General features: G+C 37.4%; 1 protein-coding gene across 3 annotated transcripts; it reads right to left on the bottom strand.

Moving 5' to 3' along the window:
* Window positions 1-36: 36 nt before the first annotated feature.
* On the bottom strand, window positions 37-14623 carry LOC148089895 (E3 ubiquitin/ISG15 ligase TRIM25-like). Of its 3 annotated transcripts, none has more exons than XM_087810222.1 (9): window positions 12948-14623; window positions 7592-7687; window positions 7145-7225; window positions 6609-6761; window positions 5304-5463; window positions 4370-4408; window positions 3250-3294; window positions 3036-3104; window positions 37-1186 (listed from the first exon to the last, which is right to left on the bottom strand). In XM_087810222.1, the coding sequence occupies exons 1-9, from the start codon at window positions 13686-13688 to the stop codon at window positions 633-635; spliced, it is 1938 nt and encodes a 645-aa protein (XP_087666348.1). In that variant the 5' UTR covers window positions 13689-14623; the 3' UTR covers window positions 37-632. The 3 variants fall into 3 exon arrangements, with proteins under 3 accessions (XP_087666348.1, XP_087666347.1, XP_087666349.1); XM_087810221.1 differs by having other exon boundaries at window positions 7592-7690; window positions 12948-14621; XM_087810223.1 differs by lacking the exon at window positions 3250-3294 and having other exon boundaries at window positions 7592-7690; window positions 12948-14620.
* Window positions 14624-17944: the final 3321 nt, after the last annotated feature.

Genomic DNA, 17944 nt, shown 5'->3' with positions numbered 1-17944 from the left:
ACACAAATAAAAAAAATAAGGGGAGACAGACGTATAAAATGCTACAAGCAGCTTTATTTACACACAGAAGATCGTTCCAATCCACTGCCATGTTCAAAGTGAAAAGCACTTTATAATTAAAAGGAAAACAAAAAACACATGGAACTTTTCACACACAATCATGTTTCATAGAAATACAGTTGCATATGAGTACACACAAACACACACACACACACACACACACACACACACACACACACACACACACCCCCACACACACACACAGTGGCCGGTCACAAAAATGCATCATTATGGCTTCCGATCACAAGTAAGGTCACTTCTATGTTGTTGTTTTTTTGGTCAAAACAATAAAAATAGCAAACGTATCGTCACATTCTACAACCCAAAAAACACATCGTAAACAAAAGCCTTTTAACTCCCGTTGACGCTCCAGGAAGTCATTATCTATAGAAAATCGGCGTGTGGCGCTTTTGGTTTAAGTTAATATGGCTTTTTAGGCTTTTTCCTCTGAGGCAGGATGTTTTGTTTTTTGTACGTCAGAAATACAAATGTTCTTTTGTCTGAAATAACCAAAACATTTTTTATCATAATCTCCTGCTTCTCTCACACATACAGCTTGTCTTTGTGAAGCGTTAAGTCAGACTTCCATTGCTGGCCTCCAGGGGGCAGATGAGCAGGGTGGAGTCCAGGTCCAGACGGAAGGCCGGATACAGCGGTTGCGCGAAGGGGCAGCGGAAGGTGTGCAGCAGCATCACGGTGTCGGACACGCTGTAGAAGGACAGGGTTTCCTTCCCCCGCTCTATGAAGACGCCGATCCTGGGACAGGGCGGCGCCGCCACCGTGGTCTTGCGGTTTTCGTGCCAGGCGGCGTAGCCGGCGTGCGTGCACCTCAACCTCCAGGAGTTCTCGTTGCGTCCCAGAAGGCAGGGTTTGCCGCCGCCCTTCCGTCCGATCCCCCGGTAGGTGACCCCGATGTCGATCCAGCCGCCCCCCGTCCACTCCACCTCCCAGTAGCTGGCGCCGCCGAACTGGCCCTCCCTGCACAGGACCTGGGCCACCGAGTCGAAGCGCTGAGGGTGAGGCGGGTACGACTGGGGCTCCTCGCCACAGTGGGCACTTTGAGGGGTTTCGAGCAGCACCAAAGTGGGATGGGCGGTGTTGGGGTCAAAGGACAGACGACAGGCGACTGCACGAGACAGGAAGTTGAGAGTTCAATTAAATACATAAAGAACAGGATGTTTCAGCCAAAATTCGAAACATTTTAGCCTAACGGTTTCCTTTAATTGTTAAGTAAACGTCTAATCAAGACCTACGTGGTAAAGACCGAAAACTTTTCAAGAATGAGACCCAGATCGAGACAAAAAAATGTTCAACCACAAGCACTGAGACCATATACGAGGGATTGTAGTAATAGTAAGGTGGCTCCGGAGTAATATCATGTTGAGTCGCAGAGTAATACTACTGTGACTCCCGAAGCAGTACTACTAGGATTTGGGGAGTAATACTACTTACGAATTACTAGGGTGACTCACAGAGTAAAATGACTGTTGGTTCGCTGAGTAATACTACTGTGTGTCACGGAATAACACTATGGTGATTTGCAGAGTAATATTACTGTGACTCGCAAATTTGATAGATAGGTAGATAGATAGATAGATACACTTTATTGTTCCCTCTCCTTCGGGAAATTGTTTTTCCAGCTCACAGCGACACAGACGATACAGTCATGAAACAAGAACAAGAACAAAGTGCAATAAGCACTAAAGAACAAGAACATAGATCAAAGGGATACAAACATGAAATATTATCTTTTCACTCCTTCCCCCAAACTCACAAATAAGTAAGTAAGTAAGTAATATTTATTTATATAGCGCTTAAACAATCTAATAGATCGAGGAATGTCCCTGAGTCTATTAGTGTTGCATCAATGGAGGAGCATTCGTTCTCTCCATCTGCTTCTCTGCTCACTGATGAGTGTTCAGAAGATGAATTTGCGGAATAATACTAAGTGATACTTGCATGACTCGTAGCTAGTAGCAAAGTAATACTCCTATTATTTAGGGAGTAATACTAGGTTGACTCACTGTAATATACTAAGGTGACTCACAGAGTGATACTAGCATGACTCGTGAAGTAATATTACAGTGAGTAGCAAAGTCATACTCCTATTATTTGGGGAGTAATACTAGGGTGACTCACAGAATAAAACTAAGGTGACTCAGGGAGTGATACTAGCATGACTCGTGAAGTAATATTACAGTGAGTAGCAAAGTAATACTCCTATTATTTGGGGAGTAATACTAGGGTGACTTAGGGAATAATACTAGGGTGACTCACTGAATAATACTACGGTGACTCGCAAAGTCATATTAGGGTGACTCATGGAGTAATTTACAAAATTATAAATGTATTGGATTTTATGAAGCTCATATATATACTGTTTGTATATATATATATATATATCACTCAAAAGGTAAAAACTAAATCCAATAAAAATATTTGAAAAAAAAAAAAAATCGAATAGTTTTGTGGTTCAATAAATACAAATAAATAGAACAAATTCCTGAAATAAAAAAAACGTATTGAGTTGTACTCAGAGTTGTACTAGTTTTGACAAAAGTATTAGCCGTTAAAAAGTTTTCTACAGTTGGGGCTGGAGCTTTCCTCTTTGTCGGGTTGGGCTCAGGTACTGGGTTAACACCTCAAACTTCCATCTTTGATTGACATTAACATATTTTTCCACAGAGCACTTTAAGAAGAAACACAAATCCAGCCGATGAATGATTGATGAGTGACAAGGTGTCGATCTGTCGCCAGCTCAACTATTTCTGCTCCAACAAGACTCCGGCCTTACTGAGGAGCTTGGATGTCATAAACACACTATGACCATCATCCATCATTCATGGGGTCGGGCTCACATTTCCCAGCATGCATCTGAAGGTTTAGCGAGGAGCACGAAATATGATACGAGAAAAAAAATGACAAACAGATTAGTCGGGTGCATCAGGAGGATGAAGAGGACGATGGGTACTTACACCTGAGGAACGCCGCTCGCATCCTCTGATCTGCCGGCTGCAGGGTCAGGCTGGACAGAACCGGCGCCCCTGAGGTACACACAACATACACATGCCAGCTTGAAAAACATTTATTCTCCAAAGATCCGATCCCACGACGGAAACGTAGCCCATTTAACTGAATTAGATCACCGGCCACCCAAAAGACGAAAGGGCCAAACACAGATCCACTTACCAGCCTCGGGCTCGGACACAGACGACTGTTGGGGTTTGGTATTCACTGTTTGACCAAAGTTCAACATTAATTCATCACATATGCATCAAGGTCACGTGACCCGCAAACGCCGGTTCCTTATCACACAGCAACAGTCTTCAAATAAAAGGAAGGTAATGACCGGGTTCGGATAAATTACGCAACAATAAACGCAACATCCGTCACTTTGAACGTAAACAAAAGTGTGTTAAGACTTCTATGGAAGTATATCAGGGCTACAGGAGAACATTGAACTTTAAAAATGTTTTTTAACACTTGAAAAAAGTAGTTGAAATAAACAATTCCGACATTGAAATTTTTATTGGAAAATGGTTTTAAATATTTCATATATGAAAGTTTGTTGTAAAAGAAATTAATTGAATACATTTTTAAATAAAATAAAAAATGAGTTTGATATTGTGATTCAAAAAATGACTTACTTTTAACTCCAAGTGTTTTTTTTATTTCAGGAATTTGTTCTATTTATTTGTATTTATTGAACCACAAAACAATTCGATTTTTTTTTTTTTTCAAATATCTTTATTGGATTTAGTTTTTACCTTTTGAGTGATATATATATATATATAAACAGTATATATATGAGCTTCATAAAATCCAATACATTTATAATTTACGAGTCTTTTAAACGTCAAGTCTTTTTAACTAGCGTTAGTTCTAAAGCAAGGGTGCGCAGATAATTATTCATTTATAGACTAGATTCGACTAGATTTATACAAATTGACTTCAAACCCCAATTCTTTCAACATAGAACATCTTTTACTGAGCTCTGAAAATGAGGCTTCATGAAGCTTCGACCTGGCGAATGCAAGAAAACACATTCATTGTTCTGCATCTACCAGTTTAAACTTCAACACTAACTAACTTCACGTTTTAACCAGTGGAGCCTCATTAACCTCGTCTCCCAGCCGCACTCTATATGTTCTGGATTGATTCTGATTTCCAGCCGGAGGACGAGCCAAGACGTGTCGGCTCAGACTTCCTCCTGAATTATTGACCGCGGCAGTGTTAGATGTCAAATGTCAAATGCAGCAGGCTGTGAAAAATGTGCCACCTCCATCGCCAACGCTCTTCGCTTCCTTACCTTTAAAACACTCTGCTCCGGACACGTGGTTCTCATTCACTGCAGGAGAAAAGATGTGGATAATAATGAGACGGGAATGAGTTGATATTAAATATATATAGTCAGTAGATCATCAAACACAGAGTGAGAGGAAGATCATTCCAAAGCTTAGGAGCAACAGTCTGGAAGGATTTTTCTCCTCTGGTCCTGAACCGTGTTCAGGAACCATCAGTAGATTCTGATCCACAGACCTCAGAGTCCGAGCTGGGGTGTAAGTCTGGATCAGATCAGTGATGGAAGGTCCGACCATGAATAGATCCGAAAGTAAGAACCAGAATTTTAAAATCCTGAAAGAAACTGGCAGCCAGTGAAGAGTTTGAAGGAGAAATGTGAGTTCTTCTACTAGAGCGGCTCAGAATTCCTGCTGCAGAGTTTTGTATGAACTGCAGGCGAGACACATCCTTCTAGTTTAGACACAAAATTAAAATGTTACAATAGTCGAGAAGACACAAACACATGGATTTTAAACTCCAGATCGTGTTGTGACATTATTTTCCTAAGTTTCTCAGTTGAAATATAGTTTAAAAGAACAAAAAGCAGGATGGCTACAGGGACAATCATGATCCTGGGGATGACTGAGGACGAGAGGATACAGTCGACTCCAGCAGCTTTTAAAGCTGATGTTTGGACATATTTTGTTTTGAAAACAAATGAAAGCAGTAACGACTTCATCAAGAGTCATGTGGTCCGGGATGATGGTCTGATGAAGCTTCATGAAGCAGTGTCATTACTTTCAGAGTCCACTAGATGGCGTCTCTTGCACTATTTTTCTGTTCTAATGAAACATCATTTTTAAACTGATGGCGCCACCTACTGACCTCTGAACAACATGACACTGCTTCATGAAGCTTCATTAACACATCACTACGGGTCTGACAACAAACGTGATCTGTACCTGCGCGGCTGATCTTGTCCATGGTCTCCCTGCAGAGTTCCTCCATGCGACTACGGAAGTGTCCCAGGACCCCCTGGGCCCCGCTGAAGGCCTCGGGAGGAAGATTGAGGGATCTGGGTTGTCGCCCGGTCGCGGGAGGAAGGCACAGCAGGGGAGCCTCCTGGGCGGAAAAAAGGAGAAATCTACTTCCTTCCTGTGTCTGTTTCCTTCTTATTCAGGAACGTTATTTTTTCCACTGGTCATTATTTTCCTCTCGTCTTTCCACACGACCTATTGCTCGGCAACTATGATCTGCATGAACGTCATCCGTTCATACATTTTATCAGGAGAGCTGCCACTTGTCTGAATGAAAAATAATAGAAGCCAAAAATAAAAGCATATTTATGTTTTATTTACCTTTATTAATTATATATTTCCTTACATTTCTTCTGTGTTTTCTCAATATATTCCTTTCAAATCAGAAATAGCACCACTACCTACTCACTATTTAAAGTGTAATCAGTTACTTTTTAGAGTTATAGACAAAAATGTTTGTTCATTTTAATGTAGCGACTGAAGCTCAGTTGTCTTCGTCTTCATCTTCTTCTAAAAAGACACCTAAAAACATCCAAAAATACCCCCATACTGCTCGTCTGTAACGTCCATCTTTGATTGAAGCCTCGACAGGAAGAATTGTTACAAAAGCACTGGACGTTAAAGTCGATTATTGGATGTTTTTAAGTGTCTGAGACGAAGACGAGCTGAAGCTCCACTCGCTACAATAAAATGAACAAACCTTTTTGTCTATAACTCTAAAAAAAAAAACAGATTACTCTGAAAAGAATCCCTTAGTTGACTTGAGTAGAAAATAAGTAAAATTAAATTCTGGGTTTAATGTCCTGTTTTTAAAAGAGTACTTTTTTTTCTGTGACAGTTTCACTTCATAGTCGAGGCTTAAATGTTTAAGTCAACGCATAGAAAAAAAAAAAAGGAATTTATTTGAAGTATAAGTTTCTATAACTTATTAATTATTATATATTAAACTGTTATATAAAGTAATATATTGTTGGCGATGTTGATTTTATATTATGCTGCAGATTTAAATCAATGAAATACAATAAAAATGTGTGATTTTTAAAATAATTATATATAATTATATATTAAAAATTGTACTAAAGACCAGCTTTAAAAGTGTAAAGGTGACACAATAAATATATATATATTTTAACTTCAGTTCAAACTCAATTTGACAAGGACTGTCATTCATGTCCGTACACGGAAATGTTAACACTTCGCAAAGAAAGCAAAGCAAATATTTCAACAAACCTGCAGGAAGTGCTCGTTGTCTTCGGTTTGCAGGAGCCGACTGATCTCCTCGTCTCTGGTCCGGAGATCCTGCAGATCCTTCTGGAACGTCTCGACGTCTCGCTCCGCTCTGCCCACCACGGCTCGCTCTTTGGCCTCCATTCGTGCTCGGACCTGACATGACGTTGAAATGTATCGTTTACATCCGTAATATTTACAGTATTTAGGATGAAAAACCTCTGATTTATTAGTTAGAAACAACTTTTTTTGTGAGGAACTAAAACACGTGTCTGAACTCACTGATGGTTTGACTATAAGATGGATGGATTGAAGCAAGGAATGACAACGTGCAAATATAAATAACTTATATCAAAGGGAATAACACAAATAAAAGGATATAAATATAGAATACCATCATCCTTTCTTTCCGATGCTGCCAAAATTGAGTTTGTCTTTACGTTTTACTCTCATCAGAAGCTTTGGCTTAAAAGTCGATAATCTGGGATCCTTATCTCATGTATCGGCATCTTTATAGCTCGACCGATGAAGTGACTCACTTCATTTCTGGTTTTCTCCAGGCGGGCGGCCATGTCAGCAAACAGGGCCTCGCTGTCCTCCAGAACGGCCGACGCCGACACCTGAAAATAACGTAAGACGTCATTGAGACTTCGACGGCAACAGGAACATCATCTTGTTAATGTGGGAAACATGGACCGTACGACCGTCTACAGAATGATCAATAAAGAGTTTTTCTGTCGGACAAATACAGGATCATCTAATGAACCTGCAACTCATTCTAAGGCGCCGCTTGCTGTGAAGAAAGAGCTGAGCCAAAAGGCACACAGAGTGACTGACAAGTAGAAGATAATGGACGGATTAATCAAGAGGCAGATTTCAGGAAACTCTATAGGTTTAACTCGGGATGGTGAGGGTCTGAAAATGAAGCAAAGGTTGAGGAACTCGCAAAGCATCACATAAGGCATGAAGATCTTTTCCAAGGTCACCTTGAGAGTCTCCAGATTTTGTTGGAACTCTTCTAGTTCTCGCTCAGCGTTTCGGATCTTCACCTGGACGACCCTCTGACACTCCCGGAGCTGCAGCTGCTGCACAGAGACGAGAGTCCAGAGGACAGAAAATGATCCATTAGAGACACAGGAACCAACACCTCTCAACCTCTTGCCTTATCTCTGGGTCAGGGTGACCCGAAGGCCCCGAAAACAAATATCATCTTGACCAAGAGTCAACACAAGGGATACCACAAACACATTTGTTTACAAGGGGTTAATAATCTGCACTTGGATCTGCATTTTCATTTTACATTTTTTTTATTGAGCTCTTTTTATTTCATTTGTAGTTATTATTATTTAAGAATGATTTTATTTTTCGTACAGTCATTGTTTTTTGTTATCATTCCAGTATGTTTACTGCTTTTTACGGTTACATTTTTTTAACAGTTGTGACAAATTCAATTTGAACAATGTGGGGAAAAATGTTTATGGTTTAAAGTTCAATAATGTTAGTTTAAAATAAAAATAATTGTATTTTTTTTACATCTTGTTTTCGAGCCTTCGGCGGGTCACCTTGACCCAGAGCTAACATCAATGATATCTCACAACTGGGAGACAAAATAATGAAAAGTTTCTTGACAAACTGCTATTTTAAAACGTAAACATGTTTTTTTGTTTTTTTATATTTTCCCAAAGAACCTGTTAAAGAAAGTATTATAGTAGCATTGTTCGAGTACTTTAAAGGTCAAGATAAGGATCTTGTCCTTTAAAGTATATCTTTTATTGAGTATTGTTTTGATTGTTTAAGCGCTTTGTGACCCTGGTCTGGAAAAGCGCTATATAAATAAAAATTACTTACTTACTTACTTACTTGACTCTGGCTTTGAAGTTGTTACTGCATTTTTATATGTTTTGAAACCAAAATATGTCCAAACATCAGCCTTTAAAAGCTGGTTGACTCAACTGTATCCTCTTGTCCTCAGTCATCGTCGAACTCTTGACTATATATATATATATATATACTGTATGTATACACAATTATGTTTTTGGTATTTTTTAATAATCAAAACAGTGCTTTTCAGTATTTTGGAAATAAATATCACGACATATCGCCATATCTACCCTTCCACCTACAGTACTGCAGTATTTTTCGAATTTTTCAGATCAATCGTTGGACATCCAAGTAAGTGTTTTCAGTCTAAAAGGGGGCTTTTGAGGTACTTAAGCTTCTCTCTGACCCGTATTACACGCATGGGTTGCTTTTACTGGGTTCTGGAGTGAAAAGGTGTACTTGTGTGGCTTTGAAGTCGTTACTGCATTTTATACGTTTTGAAACCAAAATATGTCAAAACATCAGCTTTAAAAGCTGGTTGACTCAACTGTATCCTCTTGTCCTCAGTCATCGTCGAACTCTTGACTATATATATATATATATATATATATATATATATATATATATATAAACTGAACAAAACCCAAAAAGTTGAATAACGTTTACACTTTTATAACCAAACCAGAGGAAATAAGAACATGCACTTGGATATACATTTTCATTTATTTTTTTTCGAGCTAAAAAAAGAGCCTTTTTAGCTCTTTTTATTTCATTTGTAGTTATTATTATTTTAGAATGTATTTTATTTTCATACAGTTATTGTTTTTTGTCATGATTCCAGTATGTGTACTGTATGTCTTAATATACTACTTTATATAAATTAAATTTCAACAATGTGGGGAAAATGTTTAATAATATGTGTTTAAATTAAAATAATTGTATTTTACACCTGGGACACAAACTAATGAAAAGTTTATTGTCAAACTGCTATTTTAAGATGTAAAAAAAAAAGAAATTCCCAAAGAACCTGTTAGAGAAGTATTGTACATAAGTATTGTAGTATTGTTCGAGTACTTGACTCTGGCTTTGAATTCGTTACTGCATTTGTATATGTTTTGAAACCAAAACAGCCTTTAAAAGCTGGTTGACATAACTGTATCCTCTTGTCCTCAGTCATCGTCGAACTCTTGACTATATAAAAAGTTGAATCACATTTACACTTTTATAACCAAACCAGAGGAAATAAGAACATGCACTTGGATATGCATTTTCATTTATTTTTTTTCGAGCTAAAAAAAGAGCCTTTTTAGCTCTTTTTATTTCATTTGTAGTTATTATTATTTTAGAATTTATTTTATTTTCATACAGTTATTGTTTTTTGTCATGATTCCAGTATGTGTACTGTATGTCTTAATATACTACTTTATATAAATTAAATTTCAACAATGTGGGGAAAATGTTTAATAATGTGTGTTTAAATTAAAATAATTGTATTTTACACCTGGGACACAAACTAATGAAAAGTTTATTGTCAAACTGCTATTTTAATTCCTATAAATAATTCCCAAAGAACCTGTTAGAGAAGTATTGTAGTATTGTTCGAGTACTTGACTCTGGCTTTGAATTCGTTACTGCATTTTTATATGTTTTGAAACCAAAACAGCCTTTAAAAGCTGGTTGACATAACTGTATCCTCTTGTCCTCAGTCATCGTCGAACTCTTGACTATATAAAAAGTTGAAAAACATTTACACTTTTTATAACCAAACCAGAGGAAATAAGAACATGCACTTGGATATGCATTTTCATTTATTTTTTTTCGAGCTAAAAAAAGAGCCTTTTTAGCTCTTTTTATTTCATTTGTAGTTATTATTATTTTAGAATGTATTTTATTTTCAAACAGTTATTGTTTTTTGTCATGATTCCAGTATGTGTACTGTATGTCTTAATATACTACTTTATATAAATTAAATTTCAACAATGTGGGGAAAATGTTTAATAATGTGTGTTTAAATTAAAATAATTGTATTTTACACCTGGGACACAAACTAATGAAAAGTTTATTGTCAAACTGCTATTTTAAGATGTAAACATTAAAAAAAAAGAAGAAGAAATTCCTAAACAGGTTCTAAAGAACCTGTTAGAGAAGTATTGTACAGAAGTATTGTAGTATTGTTCGAGTACTTGACTCTGGCTTTGAATTCGTTACTGCATTTTTATATGTTTTGAAACCAAAACAGCCTTTAAAAGCTGGTTGACATAACTGTATCCTCTTGTCCTCAGTCATCGTCGAACTCTTGACTATATAAAAAGTTGAAAAACATTTACACTTTTTATAACCAAACCAGAGGAAATAAGAACATGCACTTGGATATGCATTTTCATTTATTTTTTTTCGAGCTAAAAAAAGAGCCTTTTTAGCTCTTTTTATTTCATTTGTAGTTATTATTATTTTAGAATGTATTTTATTTTCAAACAGTTATTGTTTTTTGTCATGATTCCAGTATGTGTACTGTATGTCTTAATATACTACTTTATATAAATTAAATTTCAACAATGTGGGGAAAATGTTTAATAATGTGTGTTTAAATTAAAATAATTGTATTTTACACCTGGGACACAAACTAATGAAAAGTTTATTGTCAAACTGCTATTTTAAGATGTAAACATTAAAAAAAAAGAAGAAGAAATTCCTAAACAGGTTCTAAAGAACCTGTTAGAGAAGTATTGTACAGAAGTATTGTAGTATTGTTCGAGTACTTGACTCTGGCTTTGAATTCGTTACTGCATTTTTATATGTTTTGAAACCAAAACAGCCTTTAAAAGCTGGTTGACATAACTGTATCCTCTTGTCCTCAGTCATCGTCGAACTCTTGACTATATAAAAAGTTGAAAAACATTTACACTTTTTATAACCAAACCAGAGGAAATAAGAACATGCACTTGGATATGCATTTTCATTTTTTTTTTTTTTGAGCTAAAAAAAGAGCCTTTTTAGCTCTTTTTATTTCATTTGTAGTTATTATTATTTTAGAATGTATTTTATTTTCATACAGTTATTGTTTTTTGTCATGATTCCAGTATGTGTACTGTATGTCTTAATATACTACTTTATTAATTAAATTTCAACAATGTGGGGAAAATGTTTAATAATGTGTGTTTAAATTTAAATAATTGTATTTTACACCTGGGACACAAACTAATGAAAAGTTTATTGTCAAACTGCTATTTTAAGATGTAAAAAAAAAAGAAATTCCCAAAGAACCTGTTAGAGAAGTATTGTAGTATTGTTCGAGTACTTGACTCTGGCTTTGAATTCGTTACTGCATTTTTATATGTTTTGAAACCAAAACAGCCTTTAAAAGCCGGTTGACATAACTGTATCCTCTTGTCCTCAGTCATCGTCGAACTCTTGACTATATAAAAAGTTGAATCACATTTACACTTTTATAACCAAACCAGAGGAAATAAGAACATGCACTTGGATATGCATTTTCATTTTTTTTTTTCGAGCTAAAAAAAGAGCCTTTTTAGCTCTTTTTATTTCATTTGTAGTTATTATTATTTTAGAATGTATTTTATTTTCATACAGTTATTGTTTTTTGTCATGATTCCAGTATGTGTACTGTATGTCTTAATATACTACTTTATATAAATTATATTTCAACAATGTGGGGAAAATGTTTAATAATGTGTGTTTAAATTAAAATAATTGTATTTTACACCTGGGACACAAACTAATGAAAAGTTTATTGTCAAACTGCTATTTTAAGATGTAAACATTAAAAAAAAAAGAAATTCCCAAAGAACCTGTTAGAGAAGTATTGTAGTATTGTTCGAGTACTTGACTCTGGCTTTGAATTCGTTACTGCATTTTTATATGTTTTGAAACCAAAACAGCCTTTAAAAGCTGGTTGACATAACTGTATCCTCTTGTCCTCAGTCATCGTCGAACTCTTGACTATATAAAAAGTTGAATCACATTTACACTTTTTATAACCAAACCAGAGGAAATAAGAACATGCACTTGGATATGCATTTTCATTTATTTTTTTTCGAGCTAAAAAAAGAGCCTTTTTAGCTCTTTTTATTTCATTTGTAGTTATTATTATTTTAGAATGTATTTTATTTTCATACAGTTATTGTTTTTTGTCATGATTCCAGTATGTGTACTGTATGTCTTAATATACTACTTTATATAAATTAAATTTCAACAATGTGGGGAAAATGTTTAATAATGTGTGTTTAAACATTAAAAAAAAAAGAAAGAAATTCCTAAACAGGTTCTAAAGAACCTGTTAGAGAAGTATTGTACAGAAGTATTGTAGTATTGTTCGAGTACTTGACTCTGGCTTTGAATTCGTTACTGCATTTTTATATGTTTTGAAACCAAAACAGCCTTTAAAAGCTGGTTGACATAACTGTATCCTCTTGTCCTCAGTCATCGTCGAGCTCTTGACTATATAAAAAGTTGAATCACATTTACACTTTTATAACCAAACCAGAGAAAAACAAAACATACGGTCGAAGGGAAACTTTTCCAACACGTCTGTCTCCTGCTGCCCTGGTTCACCTCCTCCCGGTCCGCCTCGCACAGAACACAGTCTCCGGTCCAACCGTGCGCCGCGTCCGCCTCGCCCTCACCCTCGCCGCCCGCGGGCTCCAGGGCGAGGCGGTGCTGCGCGCACAGACGCTCCGCCAGACAGTCCACGGCGGGCACCAGCTTGTGCCTCCTCAGAGTGCCCACCTCCCGGTGAGGCGCGACGTGGACCTCGCAGAAGGACGCCAGGCAGGCCAGGCACGACTTGACCGCCGCCAGCCTGCTCCGCGCCGGGCAGAAGTCGCACGGAACCTCGCCCGCTCCGGCCCGGAACGACGAAACAGACTCCCGGGAGAAGGTCTCGCTCGCCTGGAGCCGCTCCACCACCTCCGCCAGCACCGTGTTCCTGCGCAGCACCGGCCGCGGGCTGAAGGTCTCCCGGCACTGCGGGCAGCTGAGCGGACCCGGGTCCGCCCGGTCCCAGTAGTCGTTGACGCACGACATGCAGTAGGTGTGTCCGCACGGGATGGACACCGGGTCCTTCAGCAGGTCCAGGCAGATCGGGCACCGGAACTGACTCTCCGTCACCGAGATGTTGGCCTGGGCCATGGCTGATGGCTGATGGCTGGCTGGCGGGGGGACGAGTCTCCGGAGGTTCGGTTCTCGAGGTTCTGGTCGTGAAGGAAGATGCGGTTTTTTTTCCGCAAAGTCACTTTGTTCCATAAGTAGTGCCGCACCCAGTACGCCCTCGGTGCTGACTTACAGGCGAAGGGCGGAGAATTGATTGAGAGTTTTAAAGTGATAGTTCACCCAACGTTCACTCGTTTTTCTACTCACCCCGATCTCGACTAGGATTATTTTCAGATAAAAAAAATAAATAAAAAAAACAATTAAAAGTTAACTTAGTGATGTGTTGATGAATCTTCACGAGGCAGTGTTTTCACTGATATTATATTTGTTTTTTATTAGATGTATTTAAGTTTACCATTAATGAACACTATATTTCGACTTGAGGTGTCAGGGTTCAAGAGGCCAAAAATACTAATCACATTCTAAGTCGAGGGCCAAACTACATTTTAATGTTTACCAAGTTTTCGATACTTAATCAAGCATAACAATAGCTGTTTATTAGCTTTTATTGACCACTAGCATCTTTATATACCTGAATATTCATCTGACGGAAATGTTCCCACTCGAGGTCCGAATATGACGACTTGGCGGCCCAGATATAGCCCCCGGGCCTTAATCGCCTGCATTTCATACAAAACTCTGCAGCGAGAATTCTGAGCTGCTCTAGTAAAAGAACTCACATTTCTCCGATCCTTAAGAAAACGTAACTTAACGAACCCTGTAAATATTTGCATGTTTATTGTACATAAAAATGATGAATTGTTTTTATTTCTTTTCTTTCTTTTTGTTTTTTTTCTACCTTACCTTACCTTAAAAAAAACAAAAAAAAAAAAACTGTGGCTATTGGAAAAAAAACAATTTCAATAAAGTTCTACCTTACCTTACCTTACCTCTTTTTAAACTTTATTTCAACTGAGTAAAATCTGTAAACTTAGGAAAATTATGGCACAACATGATCTGGAGTTTATCATCAATTTGTTTGTGTCTTCTCGCTTATTGTAACAGTTTAAGCTTGTGTCTTAACAAGAAGGATGTGTCTCGCCTGCAGTTCATACAAAACTCTGCAGCGAGAATTCTGACCTGCTCTAGTAGAAGAACTCACATTTCTCCTTCAAACTCTTCACTGGCTGCCAGTTTCTTTCAGCATCAACTTTAAAATTCTGGTTCTTACTTTCAGATCTATTCATGGTCAGACCTTCCATCAGTGATCTGATCCAGACTTACACCCCAGCTCGGGCTCTGAGGTCTGTGGATCAGAATCTACTGATAGTTCCTGAACTTCAGGACCAGAGGAGAGAAATCCTTCCAGACTGTTGCTCCTAAGCTTTGGAACCATCTCTGTGTTTGATGATCTACTGACTCCTTCAAGAAACATCTGTGTTTGATGATCTACTGACTCCTTCAAGAAACATCTGTGTTTGATGATCTACTGACTCCTTCAAGAAACATCTGTGTTTGATGATCTACTGACTCCTTCAAGAAACATCTCTGTGTTTGATGATCTACTGACTCCTTCAAGAAACATCTGTGTTTGATGATCTACTGACTCCTTCAAGAAACATCTGTGTTTGATGATCTACTGACTCCTTCAAGAAACATCTGTGTTTGATGATCTACTGACTCCTTCAAGAAACATCTGTGTTTGATGATCTACTGACTCCTTCAAGAAACATCTGTGTTTGATGATCTACTGACTCCTTCAAGAAACATCTCTGTGTTTGATGATCTACTGACTCCTTCAAGAAACATCTGTGTTTGATGATCTACTGACTCCTTCAAGAAACATCTGTGTTTGATGATCTACTGACTCCTTCAAGAAACATCTGTGTTTGATGATCTACTGACTCCTTCAAGAAACATCTAAAGACACTTTTATTTGTGCAGAAGAGTAACATGGAATAGAATGTTTAAAGGCAGAAATGCCTCACTTTAACCTCCATGTTCTCTTTTTCATTGATGCCTGTAGTTTTCCTTTGAAAAGTCCCTCCTGGGATTGTACAAAAAATTAGAGTTAAACGCATTGAGACTTTAAAACGTACGAACATTAGGTGTGTTAACTTTTGGTAAATAAATATAATAAATATAAAATACAGGAATCCTCAAAATTAAACACAAAAGGAATAAACAATGTGGATATAGTTTGTAAGTATAGAAGCATATTTGTTCATTCCTTCGTGGAGATTCGCGCTTATCATTTATTTCTTTAAACAAATGTACAAACTCCCAAATTAAATTTGTATTAAAAATGAAATACAAAATAACTTTGTTTTTATTTGGAAAAAAAAAAACTACAGAGACAAATCTATATAATCTTTCTGAAACAAATATACAACCATAAACCTGGGTATTGTATCAATGTTGACAAATAATATTGTTATTCTAATAAAAATCCTGTGGTCGTTTGTATGAACTTTAGACATAATGCTTTATATTTTAGTTGTATTGGTAAGAATCTGGCGATACGTTACATATCACGATACAGTGGCAACGATACGATATATTGCGATATATTAAGAACCTGTTGGAGAAAGGACATATTTGTAGTATTGTTCGAGTACTTGAATCTGGGTTTGAAGTCGTTACTGCATTTTATACGTTTTGAAACCAAAATATGTCAAAACATCAGCTTTAAAAGCTGGTTGACTCAACTGTATCCTCTTGTCCTCAGTCATCGTCGAACTCTCGACTATATATATATATATATATATATATATATATATATATATATAATTATATTTGTTTGTTCTTTTTAACAATCAATACAGTGCTTTTCAATGTCGATACAGTATTTTGGAAATAAATATCACGATACATCGCCATATCTACCCTTCCACCTACAGTACTGCAGTATTTGTGAATTTTGCTCATCAATCGTTGGACATCCAAGTAAGGGTTTTCAGTCTAAAAGGGGGCTTTTGAGGTACTTAAGCTTCTCTCTGACCCGTATTACACGCATGGGTTGCTTTTACTGGGCTCTGGAGTGAAAAGGTGTACTTGTGTGGAGCTCTCTTATACTTACAAGGCTCCTTTTAGTCATTTATTATCTTAATCTTAACCCCCCAAAAAAATTCGATGCAGTTCCGGTTCTGCAGCTCAGTACCAGTCCGAGGATTGAAAGACGGTTCTGGTCCCTCGACGCTCCTTTGTTTGGGAGTGAAGCCGTGATGCTCTAACTGTTTACAAAAAGTCCTTTTCAGTGGCCCGTAAGATGATCCCCGTCCAGGGTGTGCTCTGTGGGCGTCTCTGGTTCTTTCCTGGGGGAGAGAGAAGAAGAGGAGAGCGACTCACGAGGGCTGAGCAGCTGGTCGGTGGAAGGACTGAGAGCCGCTGATAAAGATGGAGGGATGTAAGGAGAGATTCGCGAGAAAGAGCCGATAAACAAAAGAGGATGAATGTGGATTAATCGTGGCTATAAGAGGAAAAGGGCAGAGTGGGGTCAAAAGTTGGGGTCACTCTAGTACAGTGGGGTACACGAGGTCAGGCTCAGTAAGTAAGTCATTATTTGTAAAGCGCCTTCTGGACCAGGGTCACAAAGTGCTTTAACAATCCAAAGCAATACACAGTTAAAATATATGCTTTAAAAGATCAAGACACATAAAACAAACACAGGAGTCCCAGAAAATCAAGGAAAAGCCTGCAAGAATAAAAATGTCTTAAGGAGTCAGTAGATCATCAAACACAGAGATGGTTCCAAAGCTTAGGAGCAACAGTCTGGAAGGATTTCTCTCCTCTGGTCCTGAAGTTCAGGAACCATCAGTAGATTCTGATCCACAGACCTCAGAGCCCGAGCTGGGGTGTAAGTCTGGATCAGATCACTGATGGAAGGTCTGACCATGAATAGATCTGAAAATAAGAACCAGAATTTTAAAGTTGATCCTGAAAGAAACTGGAAGCCAGTGAAGAGATTTAAGGATCGGGGAAATGTGAGTTCTTCTACTAGAGCGGCTCAGAATTATAGCTGCAGAGTTTTGTATGAACTGCAGGCGAGACACATCCTTCTAGTTTAGACACGTTAACAGTTTTAAATAGACAAGTTAAACTGTTACAATAGTCTAAACGAAAAGACACAAACGCATGGATTATAAACTCCAGACTGTGTTGTGACATAATTTTCCTGAGTTCAGAGTTTTTTTTACAGTATTGTACTAAAGACATTTCTTTGTCAAATACAATAACCAGGTTCTCTGTTTGACAGACTGAGTTTGTCCACATTTAGCTGCACATTCTTGCTTTTATTTTCATCATTAATTACTAGATCGATTGTAAATATAGAAAGTTTATATTTTCATTTTCATTTGTTCTTTTGTGAGTATTTTTGAATAATTATATTAAAATTAATTGAATAAAAA

Source organism: Callionymus lyra, chromosome 1 (assembly GCF_982586985.1).
Source record: "Callionymus lyra chromosome 1, fCalLyr1.hap1.1, whole genome shotgun sequence".
Taxonomy (NCBI): domain Eukaryota; kingdom Metazoa; phylum Chordata; class Actinopteri; order Syngnathiformes; family Callionymidae; genus Callionymus; species Callionymus lyra.
The sequence above is the reverse complement of the archived record's forward strand: the minus strand, read 5'-3'. Positions and strand labels throughout refer to the sequence as shown.